The sequence below is a fragment of the Nycticebus coucang genome, chromosome 14 (assembly GCF_027406575.1).
Source record: "Nycticebus coucang isolate mNycCou1 chromosome 14, mNycCou1.pri, whole genome shotgun sequence".
NCBI classification, from domain to species: domain Eukaryota; kingdom Metazoa; phylum Chordata; class Mammalia; order Primates; family Lorisidae; genus Nycticebus; species Nycticebus coucang.
Genome location: NC_069793.1, coordinates 49569652 through 49583700, shown reverse-complemented (window position 1 = coordinate 49583700; position 14049 = coordinate 49569652). Strand labels below are relative to the sequence as shown.

At 35.1% G+C, this 14049-nt stretch overlaps 1 protein-coding gene across 1 annotated transcript in view; it reads left to right on the top strand.

Moving 5' to 3' along the window:
• The window catches only part of PDE3B (phosphodiesterase 3B), a 182019-nt gene that overhangs the window by 154936 nt on the left and 13034 nt on the right, over window positions 1–14049 (top strand). The window contains exon 12 of the mRNA XM_053560444.1: window positions 6849–7048. Within this exon, the coding sequence (XP_053416419.1) occupies window positions 6849–7048 (200 nt within the window). The remainder of the gene's footprint in view (window positions 1–6848; window positions 7049–14049) is intronic.

Sequence of the window (14049 nt, the reverse complement as noted above, 5' to 3'; positions counted from 1 at the left end):
TTAATTTGAGTTCTCTGTAGATTCTAATTATCAAGTTTTTGTCTTAAGCCTGATAATATGCAAAAATCTTCTCCCATTCTGAAGGCTGTTTGCTTTGGTTGTGGTACTTTTAGCTGTGCAGAAGCTTTTTAGTTTGATTAAATCCCACTTATTTACTTTTGGTGTTGCTGCGATTGCCAGAGAGATCTTCCTCATGAAGTCTTTCCCCAAGCCAATAAATATCTTCAGACATTTCCCCCACACTCTCTTCTAGTGTTTTTATTATGTCATGTCTAAAATTTAAATCTTTTATCCAGTGAGGATTAATTTTTGTTAGTGGTGAGAGGTATGGGTCCAGTTTCAGTCTTCTACCTGTGGCTAACCAGTTCTCCCAGCACCATTTATTCAATAAGGTTTCTTTCACCCAGTGCAAGCTTTTGTTTGGTTTATCAAAGATCAAATAGCAGTATGTGGCTGGGTTCACCTGTAGATTCTCTATTCTATTTCACAGGTCTATATCTCTGTTTTTATGCCAGTCCCTTGCTGTTTTGATCACTGTAGACTTGTAGTATAACTTGAAGTCTGGTAACATGATACATCCAGATTTGTTTTTATTTCTAAGAATTGTATTTGCTATTTTTGGTTTTTCTGTTTCCATATGAAGCGAAGTGCTATTTGTTCAAGTTCTTCAAAGTATGACATTGGTGCTTTGATGTGCATTAAATCTATAGATTGCTTTGGATAAAATGTCATTTTAATGATGTTGATTCTGCCCAGTGTACAAGCATAATATATTTTTCTATTTGTTAACATCTTCTGCTTTTTCTTTTCTTGGGGTTTTCTATAGTTAGAGATCTTTCATGTCCTGTGTTAGATACATACCTAGGTATTTCATCTTCTTTGGAGCTACTATAAAAGGTATAGAGTCTTTGATTTTATTTCCAGCTTGACTGTTACTAGCATGTATAAAAGCTACTGATTTGTGGGTGTTGATTATGTATCCCGAGATGCTGCTATATTCCTTGATCACTTCTAAGAGCATTGTAGTTGAGTTCCTAGGGTTTTCCAGGTATAACATCATGTCAGCTACAAATAGTGAGAGTTTGACGTACTCTGACCCTATTTGAGTACCCTTGATCTCTTTTTCTTGCCTGATTAAAATGGCTAGGACTTCTAGCACTATGTTGAATAGCAGTGGCAACAGTGGGCATCCTTGTCTAGTTCCAGTTCTCAGTGGAAATGCTTTCAGTTTTACTCCATTCAGTATGATACTGGCTGTGGGTTTGTTGTAGATGGCCTCTATCAGTTTAAGAAATGTCCCACATAAGCCTATTTTCTTAAGTATTATTATCAAAAAAAGGATGCTGGGCTTGGTGCCTGTAGCACAGTGGTTACTGCGCCAGCCACATACACCAAAGCTGGTGGGTTTGAACCAGACCTGGGCCAGCTGAACAACAATGACAACTGCAACAAAAAATAGCTGGGTGTTGTGGTGGGTGCCTGTAGTCCCAGCTACTTGGGAGGCGGAAGCAAGACAATCACTTAAGCCCAAGAGTTTGAAGTTTGCTGTGAGCTGTGATGCCACAGCACTCTACCAAGGGTGACATAGTGAGACTATATCTCAATAAAATAAAATAAAATAAAATAAAATAAAATAAAATAAAATAAAATAAAATAAAATAAAAAAGGGATGCTGGATATTGTCAGAAGCCTTTTTTACATCAATTGAGAGAATCATATGGTCTTTGTTTTTTATTTTATTTATGTGGTAGATTACATTTATGGGTTTACATATGTTGAACCACCCTTGTATCTCTGGGATAAAACCCACTTGATCTGCTTGCTAAGATCTTATTGAATATTTTTGCATGGATATTCATTAATGATATTGGCCTATGAGTTTCTTTTTTTGTTGAGTCCTTTCCTGGTTTTCAAATCAGGGTGATATTTGTTTCATAGAATGTATTGGGGAGGATTCCTTCCTTTTCCATATTTTGGAATAACTAAGTAATATAGGAACTAGTTTCTCTTTGAAGGCTTGATAGAATTCTAGTGTGAAATCATCTGATCCAGGGCTTTTCTTTTTTGGAAGATTTTGTGTAGTTAATGCTATTTCAGTGCTTGATAAAGGTCTATTTAAAATTTCTAATTCTTTCTGGTTAAGTATAGTTAGGTGTGATGATTCCAATATTGTTCCATTTCCTCTACATTTTCATATTTTGGGGCATAAGCGTTTTTTGTTGTAATCATTTAAGATCTTTTGTATATCTATGGTATCTGTTGTTATTTCTCCTTTATCATTCTGATTAAAGTTATTAGAGATCTTACTTTTCTGTTTCTTGTTAGTCTGGCTAAGGATTTATTGATTTTATTAATCTTCAAAAAAACAACATTTTGTTTTGCTGATTTTCTGAATGATTCTTTTGTTTTCAATGTCATTTAATTCTGCTGTCATTTGGTTATTTCTTTTCTTCTGCTAGGTTTAGAGCTAGATTATTCTTTCTTTTCCAGTTGCTTGAGACAGCCCATTAGGTTGTTGACTTGATTTCTTTCTGTCTTCTTGATGCAGTATCCCATAGGTTTTGATAGCTTGCGGCTTCATTATCATTTTGTTCAAGAAATCTAATGATTTCCTTATTAATCTCATCTTTGACCCAGCTGTCATTCAGCATAAGGTTATTTAGTTTCAATGACTTAATTTGGGTATGACAATTTCTGTTACTGTTGAGTTTTAACTTTTATTCTGTAATGGTCTAAGAAGATATGAGGAATAATTTCTATTTTTTTGAATTTGTTGAGGTTAGACTTGTGTCCTAAGATATGATCAGTTTTGGAGGATGATCCATGGGCTGATGAGAAGAATGTGTATTCAGTTTTGTTAGGGTGAAATGTTCTGTATATGCCTGTTAAGTCCATTTATTCTAGATCAAGGTTAAATCTATTATTTCTTTATTTTCTCCTTGGAGGATCTACCCAGTACTATAAAGGGGGTGTTAAAATCTCCAACTGTTACAGTGCAGGAAGATATCAGATTGTTCAGGTCATTTAGAGTTTATTTAATGAATCAGAGAGCATTCAGATATGGTGCATAAATGTTAATTATTGAAATCTCTTCATGTATATAAATCTCTTCATATATACTTCTATGACAAGTATGCAATATACATCTTTGTCTTTCCTTATTTTTGTAGGTTTAAATCCAATTGTATATGCAAATAAGACTGCAGCCCCTGCTTTTTCCTGATTTCCATTTGCCTGGATTATTGTGTTCTGTCCCTTCACCTTGAATCTTATTTTATTCTAGGTGTGTTTCTTGCAGAAACAGATTTCAGTCCTGAGCTTTTGTACCCAGTCAGCCAGCCTGTGCCTCTTTAGAGGGGAAATTCAGACCATTCTCATTTATGGAGAGAATTGATAGGTACTGCGGAGTTTTGGTCCTCTCATTTTTCAGAGGTCTAGAGCTTCCCCCCTTCCCTGCCCCCCCACCATTGTGGGAGCTAAGCCTCTTTCTTTAATTTTTAGGTATGTTTACTTTGGTGATGGGCCATCGTGCTGGTCATTATGAAGAATGGGTCTGTGTATTTCTTGTAGAGCTGGTTTAGTTGTGGCAAATTTCCTCAACATTCACATGTCAGTAAAATAATTGGTTTCTCCATCACAAATAAAACACAGTTTAGCAGGATATAGGCTCCTGGGCTGCAAATTGTTTTGTTTAAGAAGGTTAAAGGCTGATGACCATTCTCTTATGGGTAGAAAAGTTTCTGCTGAAAGATTTGCTGTCATCCTGATATTTTTCCCTTTGTAGGTAATCCTGGCTGCTTGCAGGACTTTTTCCCTTCATATTAGCTTTGGCAAAGTTGATAACAAGGTGTCTAGGACATGCTTTGTTCTCCATTTAGTCTAAAAGGAGTTCTGAAACTATCTACTATCTGAATTTCTCTGTCTCTCAAAATGCTTGGGAAATTCTCCGCCATAATGTCTTGGAGCATCACTGCCTTTGGAACCATCCTATTTTCCTTCATGAATCCTTATGATTCAGATGTTTGATCTTTTGGAATAATCCCATAACAGTGCGTATTCTGTTTTTGGTCTTCTTCTTTCTGCCTCATTGACTGCTTGGTACAGTTCAAGGTCTTGTCTTCAATTTATGAAATTCTCTCTTCACCATGTTCAATTTTATGACTGAGGATCTCTACTGAGTTTTGAAGCTCCTCAACTGCCTCTTTCATTTCCCTAACCTCTGCTATATCTTTCCTCATTATGTCCATATCCTTGGTAACTTTGTCTTTAAGGTCCCTTTCTTTTTACTTACCCCCCTTCTCTCCCCTCTCCTTTCCTCCCTTCCTCTCCTTTTCCCTCCTCTCTCCTCTTCTCCCCTTTTCTTTCTTTCAGCAGGGTATTACTGTGTCTCCTGGGCTTGAGAAATTCTCTTGCCATGTTCTCTAAGTAACTGAGACTACAGTTACATGCCACTGTGCTCAGCTAATTTTTTCTATTTTATTGCAGAGACAGAGTCTCATTATGTTGCCCGGGCTGGTCTCAAGCTTCTGGCCTTAAGCGTTCCTCCTCCTCCTGTCTCTCAAAATGCTATGATTACAGGCATGATCTATCATGCCTGGACTATTTAGTTCTTAAATTTCTTTCAACAATATTTTGCAGTTTTCAGAATACTAGATTTTTACTACTTCTTTTGTTGAATTTATTCTTAAGTATCTTATTCTTTTTTTGAGACAGAGTCTTGGTCTGTCACCCAGGCTGAAATGCAGTGTGCAATTATAGCTTATTGCAGCCCTGAACTCCTGGGCTCAGCCAATCTTCCTGCCTCAGTCTCCTGGGTAGCTGGGACTACAGGTGCATGGGCCCAGCTAATTTTTTAATTTTCTTTTGTCGCCTAGGCTGGTCTTAAACTCCTGGGGTCAAACAATCTCCTGCTTTGGCCTCCCAAAGTGCTGGGATTATAGGTATGAGCCACGAGGCCCAGCTAACATGTATCTTATTGTTTTTGATGCTATTCTAAATGGAATTGTTCCCACAGGTTCATTTTTTGGTTGTTTGTTGCTAGTGTGTGGAAATACAATTGATTTTTTTCATATTAATCTTATTTCTGCAACCTTGATGATCTAATTAATTAGTTCTAATGATTGTTTCAGTGGGTTTCCTAGACTTTTCCATATAAATATAAGATCATGCATTCTGCACATAAAGATAGTTTGCATCTTCCTTTATAATTGTGATGTTTTTTAGTAAGGCCTCCTTTGAAATGAGTCAGTGAATTAAAAGAATCACCATTTTCTGAAAGGAAGGAGGCAAATAAATGACATTCACAATAATTATATTTAATTGCCCTTGAATTTTTTGTTGAGCATATATAAACGAATGTATTAAGATTTTAATATGCTAATTTTAAGTAATTATTGAGTTTAAAAGAATATCTTTTGCCATTTTAAATTTTGTGTATTTTCAAATTGTAGCAGAAATCCAGAATTCATGTAACATAGTAAAAAATTCAAATCATTGAGTCTGATATTGACAAAGTCTTTTTATTAGAAATTTGATTGCTTATGTATGTCTATATTCATGCATTCAATTGTCTCATTTTATTTTTTACAATTATTTAAGAAATAGCTCTGAGCCAGGACAGTGATATGTGTCTCTGCTACTTGGAAGGCTGAAAATGGAGGGTCACTTGAGGCCAGGAGTTCAAGGCCGTGGTGTGCTAAAATGATTGTGTCTGTGATTACTCATTGCACTCGAGCCTGGGCAACATAGTGAGAATTCACCTTTAAAAATAGCAAATAAATAAATAAGTTTTAAAAATGGCTCTAATGTAGGTTATTCTAAAACTTAATTTAGGTACAAATGTAAATAGCATGAAAATAATGAGGTATCTTTGCAATTGTACTAGTGTATTAAAGTCATTACATTAAAAATGGCAAATATTGAGTCAACTAAATTAGGGTTAAAAAAATCATTTTGAACTTTGACAAGATAGAACATTACTTCCAGGTTCCACCTGTGAATACAACCAGGGAAATTTTTTATCTCTAATGTCTTTGTGATTTTATGTTCTCTCTGCTCTTTTTTTCTTTCTTTCTTTGTTTTTTCTCCTTCTTTGTTTCTCTTTTCCTCCTAATGCTTTCTTAAGATCCCTTTAGAAAAAATAACGGAATGGTCATTTGGATAGATAAAGCCATCAAAATATAATAAAAAGAGAAATAAATGGTAAATTTTTAAGACAACAAAAGCACAATGTGGTTTAGTGAACATAGTGTTTGGAAGAAGAGGATAGAGTTACGTTGATTGACACGTTCTCCAGTTTTCCAGGCCTTTTCATTTCCCATGGCTTTTTATTCCATTATATGTTTTATAAAGAGTTTCAATGGAAGGAAAAAGAAGGAGGAATGGAGTTTTAGTCAGGGCTTCAAATGAAATTTAATCTTTCTGGATGAGATTTGAAAGCATCTATATTGGGAAGCTTAGTTGGTTAATACCTTCAATTCTTAAATCTCTGTACTGGTTTCTCTAGATTGCTTTTTTCTGTCACATCCTATACCCTAACCATTATATCTAGCCCTTTAACGACAAATGTTTAATAATAAGAGGCTTTTAAAATTATTATTAGCCTGAGTTAACAGTTAAACTAGAACAAGAATCCTATCCTGTCTTGTAAGCAACTTTGGGGTCATATTTAAACCCTTCTCTTCTGTATTAGCATCCATATTGGTAATAATATACTCTTTTAAGTTCATAGAGTTTATTTCTTAGTTAAGTCAATAAATAAGATAATCATACTATCTATTGGAAATTGTCTCTTTAGCTTAATTGTTATGTGCTAATGCTGGTTTATTTTGCTATTTATTATTCCTCAGATTCAGATGATAGAATTAACCCTGGGAAAATTGCTTTTATTTCTTCGAAGAGCTGCTCTATTCCAGATGAGAGTTATGGCTGCCTGTCTTCAAACATTCCTGCATTGGAATTGATGGCTCTGTATGTTGCGGCTGCCATGCATGATTATGATCACCCAGGGCGGACAAATGCATTTCTAGTGGCTACAAATGCCCCTCAGGTAGGAAATACTTTTTCAGAAAATTTAAAGGATAAATCTGGAATTTTACAACTTTGCTGCATATCTATTTATAAATCACTCTTCACTTGAATCATATGGCCATTCCAACTGAATTTAAGACTTCAGATTTTAATTAATTGGATAATAACAGATGGCACTGACATGGAATATTCTAGGAAATTAGGGGGAAAATCACCTTCAACTAGAAAATAGTAAATAGTTCTTGAAATAGTAGTTCATTGTTTTGTGAAATTCTGGAGTACTTACTGTCAATATTTCTGTCTTTGATTAAATTGACAAAACTCTTGACTGTATCTAAAATTTATATTCCTTCTGCGTAGGTCATTTGTATGGCTAAAAGCTATAATTGTTAAGGGAAACTATTAATCTTCCTACTATTCTCTAAATTCCACTAAGATTTGCTTTAGTATCCAGACCCTAAATCTCTTAGTTTTTAACCTATAAATGTATGTAAAAATTCTCCTGGTATAATATGATTTTATATCCAGTACAGCTGATAAGTTTTAAAATTTCTTTGGAGTTACAGCTTGCATAAAGAAGTAGGAGTCCCCAACAAATAGATACTATAATTGCAGTTGCTTTAAACATTAAGACCTTGAAGTAAAGACATTGTTTTAAGTAGAATTTAGTGTGGTTGTGGGTTAAATAGAATTTAATATGGTAGTGGGGTTTGTGTATTCAGGGGATTCCCAAAATGTCATTTGTGTGTTTCTAACCTCGTACCTTACAAAGAGAGGTACTCAATAATTGTTGTCAAATTCATCTGACTTTTTCACTTGACCATTCATTCTATGCTTAAACTTCAGTACCCATTTTCTGTGTTTCTTTTTCACCTTTATCTCTTTTATATACTCTAACTTTTTAAATATAGGAGATAAATTCTCTTGAATCTCAAGCATATGTTTGGGTAGGAGGGAGGAACGTAGGGAGGTATGTATATGTATATGTATATGTGTAAGTTTGCTTAATGGTGTGTGTAAAGGGTTGAAAGGCCCATGTGATTCATTTCTTCAATGAGACTATATTAATAGTTCATGATTTCTGCATGTAACTTTCTGATGAATTTAAATCTAGTTATAATATTTGCTCATTTTCTGAGTATTGTTTTGGTAGAAACAGTCCCACCGAGGAACACATATTTCCCCACTTCAGTACCATTCTGCAAGAATCAGTTGCCCATTCTTTCTAACTCAACACATCATAATCTTTGAAAATCCTAGTCCTTTGTTGAATTGTAGACTGAGGAGCAGTGGCACAGTAGAAAATAGCACTGGACATGAGATCAAGATTCTTGTGTTTGATTTCTGTTGCCCACTTATTACCTATGTGACCTCAAATAAAGGTTTATTGCTCTGAACTTAAAAGTATGTGTCTGATATGATTAAAGGTAAAAAGAGATAACATATGGAAAGCTTTCTAATATTCAAGATGGCATGAGAAACTCCTGAGTCATATATCATGAAATTATTAATTATTGATCAATACTATTATTAATATAATAGTATTAATTAATTAATTATTATCATAGAAATTATTTACTGTTTTAGTCCATTTCTTTGATTTTACTACTTCTGTTTTGAGTATAAATGAATCTGCCTTGCATATTGCCTCTCTCTAAAGGGTATGACAAATGCATGAATTCTAGTGTTAACTCTCTTACATAGAGATAATTTAAAACAATGATATATAACATAAATATAATTTATACAAATTGCATACTCAAATACTGTTATCCTAATCAAAATACAAACATGGAGTCTGAACACAGTGTCTGTAATTGTGTTATTTCCAACTTCTTATTGTTAAGGATCACCAATAGATAAGCAATGGGAAGTGCTGCAGTGGAAAGGAGATTAGTAGATAGTTTACCTGTGAAAAAATGTACTTTTTAGCTAATCTCCTTGCTTATTCCCTGTTCCTCTTCAGTTTATCCTCAACAAATATCAGACAGAGTGACCCTGTTTAAATGTGAGTTACGTTTGTTGCAAACGTTCCAGTGGCTTTCACCTTGCTTCCTAGAGTCATCAAAATGTTTCACAGAGCCCTATATTATTGAGGTCTATTAATTCTTCTTTTTTTAATTACTCAAGTCTAGCCTCACTGGCCACCTTCCTTGCTTATTCTTTCTCTATCCTAAGCATACTCCCTTTCTGAGAGCCTTTGCGCTTTCTGTTCTGCCTCCCCAGAGGACTTTTTCCCTACATATTTGTATGGCTCATTCTGTCACCTCTTCCATCTAAAATTTTGAAATCCTCATCTTAGTATTGTTATGCTTCTTCCCTGCTTAATTTTTTTCCATAGCAACAATTATTTAGTATACATATATTTTGTTTATGTACTTTATATATTATATGTTTCTTTTCAGTGAAACATAAGTTCCATGAGGGCAGAGAATTTTGTCTCTTTTATTTCATAACACCTAAAATAGTGCCTGGCCCAGAAAAGGCATTTAGCAAATTTTTGTTGAATGTTGAAGGATGCCTGAATTCTTTGCTCTGTAGTACTCCTAGCTTTTCTGAGCTATATTCTGTTCTTCCCCAAGAGGCCTTGTTTGGCCAGTACCTATGAGATAAGTACTCTTGCAAAAGCCTGGGGCTTAATATGATTAAATAATAATGTAGGTTCTTTCATTATTGGAAGCTCTGTGGGTCCACTCAGGCCATAATTAGTGAAAGATATTATAGTTCTAGTGTATTAGAGAGAGTTAGTGTATATAATACCACCAACCAGATCAAGGATTCTCTTTTCCCCTCTCATGGTAAGGAAAGTATGCTGAGAAGACACAAGAGAATTCTAGCTGTGAAAGAAGTGAAACGTGTAGTCAGGTATATCTTGGAGGAATGTCAGTATTAATAAGATTCTAAGAGATTTCTGAGCTATTTGCAAATGAAAAGTTGGCAGAAGATGGAGATTAGTGCTTGAGATAATTATATTTCTAGAGTATTTTGATTAGATTTGGGGTAAAAAGAAACACAATTTTAAGCTGAAATTTGAAAATTTGTTTCATCACCCAAAGCGTGGATCAAGATGATGACTAAACATGTGCATTTGTCTCCCCTTCTTCCTGAGAACTCATTAAAATCATAGTAAAATAATAAGCTCATTATATCAGAGCAGAATAAGTGAAAGTCTGTCACCAGTAGATAAGAAAATTTTATAATATTTTGAAAAATGAAAAGCAGACAAATATTGACATATAAAAGTATAATAAAAGAGGGCAATAGTATAGGTAGAACCCCAGAGAGACTCATGGTGCCATTTGCCCTGTTTTTCCTTCCTGTAGATGTACTCACACACACACACCCCCCGTTAAGCGGAGCCACTTTAACCCTGTATTTACCTCTAGGCAGTTAACTCATCTCTTAGCGACCGAAAGAAACTGCCTGGAGAGAACATGAGTTACTAGAGTGAGTATTAGTATTCCAGAGTGAATCTTTGTCATTCAGGAAATTTAACAGCTGGCACCCAGTTTGGTAATTCTAAAGCAAAACTTGCTAGGTAACAGAGCCCATCCATATCACAGAGTTCCTACTCATCCTTCCCAAGGGGAGATACTCTGCAATAAATCATACATAACATCAGTGGAAGGTTACACCTTCAATCTAGAATTCATTTTTTATATCAACACATAACCAAGGATCACCAGACATATGGCATTAGCCAGAGAAGGCTGGGACAAAAAGTATAAGATGAAAACAAAAATTGAACACGTTGGAGTGGGGGGTGGGGGGCAGATAATCTAGGGAATAAAAAGAGCATTCAATTAAAAAAATTATTCTCAGAATTTTAAAAATATTCCATCTGTAAAATAAGAACAGTAAACTGTAAAAAAGGAAACATCAGTGAATAAGTTAGAGCTTTTCGAAACTAAAAATATTACTACAGAAAATTTTAAAATATAATACAAGCATTGGAAATGAAAGTCCAGGTTATCTCTCCTAGAACACAGGCAAAGAAGATAAAGAGACAGAAAATATAGGGAAGGAAAAGATAGGGCATGGGGGAACAGGTCAAGATCTGATTAGTGGGAGTTCTAAAAATAGGGTAGTCTCTGGATTGAAGGGGTTCACCAAGTGGTAGGGAAGCTGAATAGGGAAAATAACCCCAAACTGACACATAATATGTCCTAGAAAAGTTTCAGAACACCAGAGATTTACTTTTTAAATAAAAGAATTCCTGACAGGATGAAAACACATTTTTAAAAGAACAGATAATCAATTGGCATTATATTCTAGCAGCAATAGATGTTGGACAATGTTGGTATAAAGTCTTCAGCATTTTATTTGTTTGTGTATTTGTTCAATATTTATTGGGTGCATCATATTGTGGGACAGGCACTATTTAGGCATTGTTATTAAATAAAATAGAAAAAAAAGTCTTCCCTCCTGGAAATTACATTCTAGTAAAGCAAGAAAATAAATTTTGTGTGTGTGTGTGTGTGTAAGACAGATTGAGGGAGAGGGAGATGGAGATCATTATGACATAAGTGTTAGGGAAGAAGTAAAGCAGGGAGGAGTTAGTTCGGTGTGCTGGTATGGGGGTATTATTTTTAAGTTAGTTCTATGATCACAAAATAAAAAGATTCTCAGATATGCAATGATTAAAAAAATATGAAGCTGCCGTGGTGGCTTCTGCCTGTAATCCTAGTACTTTGGGAGGTTCTGGCAAGTTGATTGCTGGGGCTCAAGAGTTCAAGACCAGCCTGATCAAGAGCAAGACCCCATCTCTACTAAAAATAGAAAAATTAGCCTATCCTTTAGTGGGTACTTGTAGTCCCAGCTACTTGGAAGGCTGAGGTAAGATGATCTTGGAGCCCAGGAGTTTTAGGTTGCTGTGAGCTAGGATGCCATAGTACCCTATCCAGGGCAAAGGAGTGAGATGCTGTCTCAAATAAGTAACTAACTAACTAACTAAATAAATAAATAAATAAAATCATGACTCATCCATCCTGAGAAAGTCACCTAACAAAACAAGGTTGGTAACTAAAACAAAAGAAGATATGTGAGTACCCAAAATTTTAGAACAAGACAAGAACTTCAGGCAAAGGAATCCCAAGATGATAGCTGTTCATTAAGGCTTTCTATAAAATGTCTTTTTTAAAGCTAGCTGCTTTGTTTTCTGTAGCATCTTATTTGCTATCTCTACTAGATTTTTTTAAAGTGAGTAATATTATTTTTTAAATGAATAAATCTTTCTTAATCCAAGATTTTTTTCTTGAAGTACCCTCTTAGTTATGAGATCATGACTATGACCTAGGTATTTTTTAAAATATTTCCTCCTGTTTCTTGAGATTTAAAGGAGGACATTTGTTCAGATTTGTCAGACTCTTCCTATGTTTGGTCTAAGTCTTTCTTATATCTGATGGAGTTTATTTTTTTGCTCATATTCATGGAAAGGTGTTACTGTTTGCTAAGATTCTGTCAGTTAGTAGCATAGCTACTTTCAGATCTTTCCAAACACAGAGGGTGAAAAGTAACATTTATGATGAGTTAATTTGTTTTACCAAATTATAGATGTATTTGCTTGTAGAGAGAAGGAAGGGATCTATTGATAGATAAAGAAAGTAACAAGATGCTTTAGCATAAAGTCAAAGGCTTTTAGTTTACTGCAGCTCTAAATTAGCCGGGGCACTGCTTTCCTTCTCCACTTCTAAGAGCTCTCAGTAAGAGCTAGTTATGGCTTCATTATCTATTTTACCTGGCATGTTTTTCTTACTAAGTTTAAGCTTGGTCTGCTGCTATACATGCTACCTCCCAAGTATTCTTTTGTAGTAGAATTGACATTGCTTCCTATCTCTGCTCCATGATTCTTCTTGGCTCCCCGCAGCTATGAACCAGTGAATTTATTGGGGTCGAACAGGGGACCCTTTCCACTTACACTTCAGGTAGGTTTTTCCTTCTTGTGACTTAGTTGGCCTTTCCTAAGTCCATCTCTTTTTCACCATCTCTTTGAAGTTTCAGTGGTGATTATATCTAGATTCTAATATCGATTTCATAACTCTGCCCCACTTTATATTTCTTTGGTAATTTCCAAGGATAATTTGAATGGTGAGGGAATTCAGAACTTACCCTTTTTTTTTTTTAACTGATCTTGCTGGCTGAAGGTTTATCAAATCAGGTAGCTTTATAGGGTACTCATTGTACATTGTGTTTTAATTAGTCCTAGATATGATTACCTTCTTCCTGAACAGACAAAGCTATTCTGATAGTTTATCAGTCTTCAGTCTTCATTATATTTAACTTCGAATTAGTCAAATCACTATTTTTTTTTTTTTATTGTTGGGGATTCATTGAGGGTACAATAAACCAGGTTACATTGATTGCAATTGTTAGGCAAAGCCCCTTTTGCAATCATGTCTTGACCCCATAAAGTGTGACAAATCACTATTAAACATAAATTGACCTCTTAGGGAGCTTTCGTACTCGGTCGCAGTGCCAGGGTGTCTTCATAGCTCACAGCTACCTCAAACTTTTGGCTTCAAGAGATCCAGTTGGCTCAGCCTCCTAGTAGCTGCATCTACAGGCACCTTTCACAATACCTGGCTAGTATTTCCTATATTTCTTTGTTTCTTTTGTTTGTTTGTTTGTTTTGTGTTTTAGTAGAGTCGGCACCTTGCTCTTGCTCAGGCTGGTCTTAAATGCCTGAGCTCAAGCAATCCACCTGCTGGGGCCTCCCAAAGTGCTAGGATTATAGGCATGAGTCACTGTGTCCAGCCCCTAGGGAGCTTTTGAGGCTTACTCTTTCTCTTTGGGATTTATGATGTTTAGAAATTGTATCAAGGTTAGTATGAAATTCCTTTGTAAAGTTTAAAAAGTTGGCCCATTGCAAAGTTTAAATCATACATTAGTTTACATAAATAGTGTAAAAAATAATCATGGTGTTAGGAATCTGTGCTTTAGTGTAGGCTTTAGCTATTTTTCACAAATAAGGATAGCTATTTAATTAAGCTCTAAGAATATGTGTCTTAGGGCAGCGCCTGT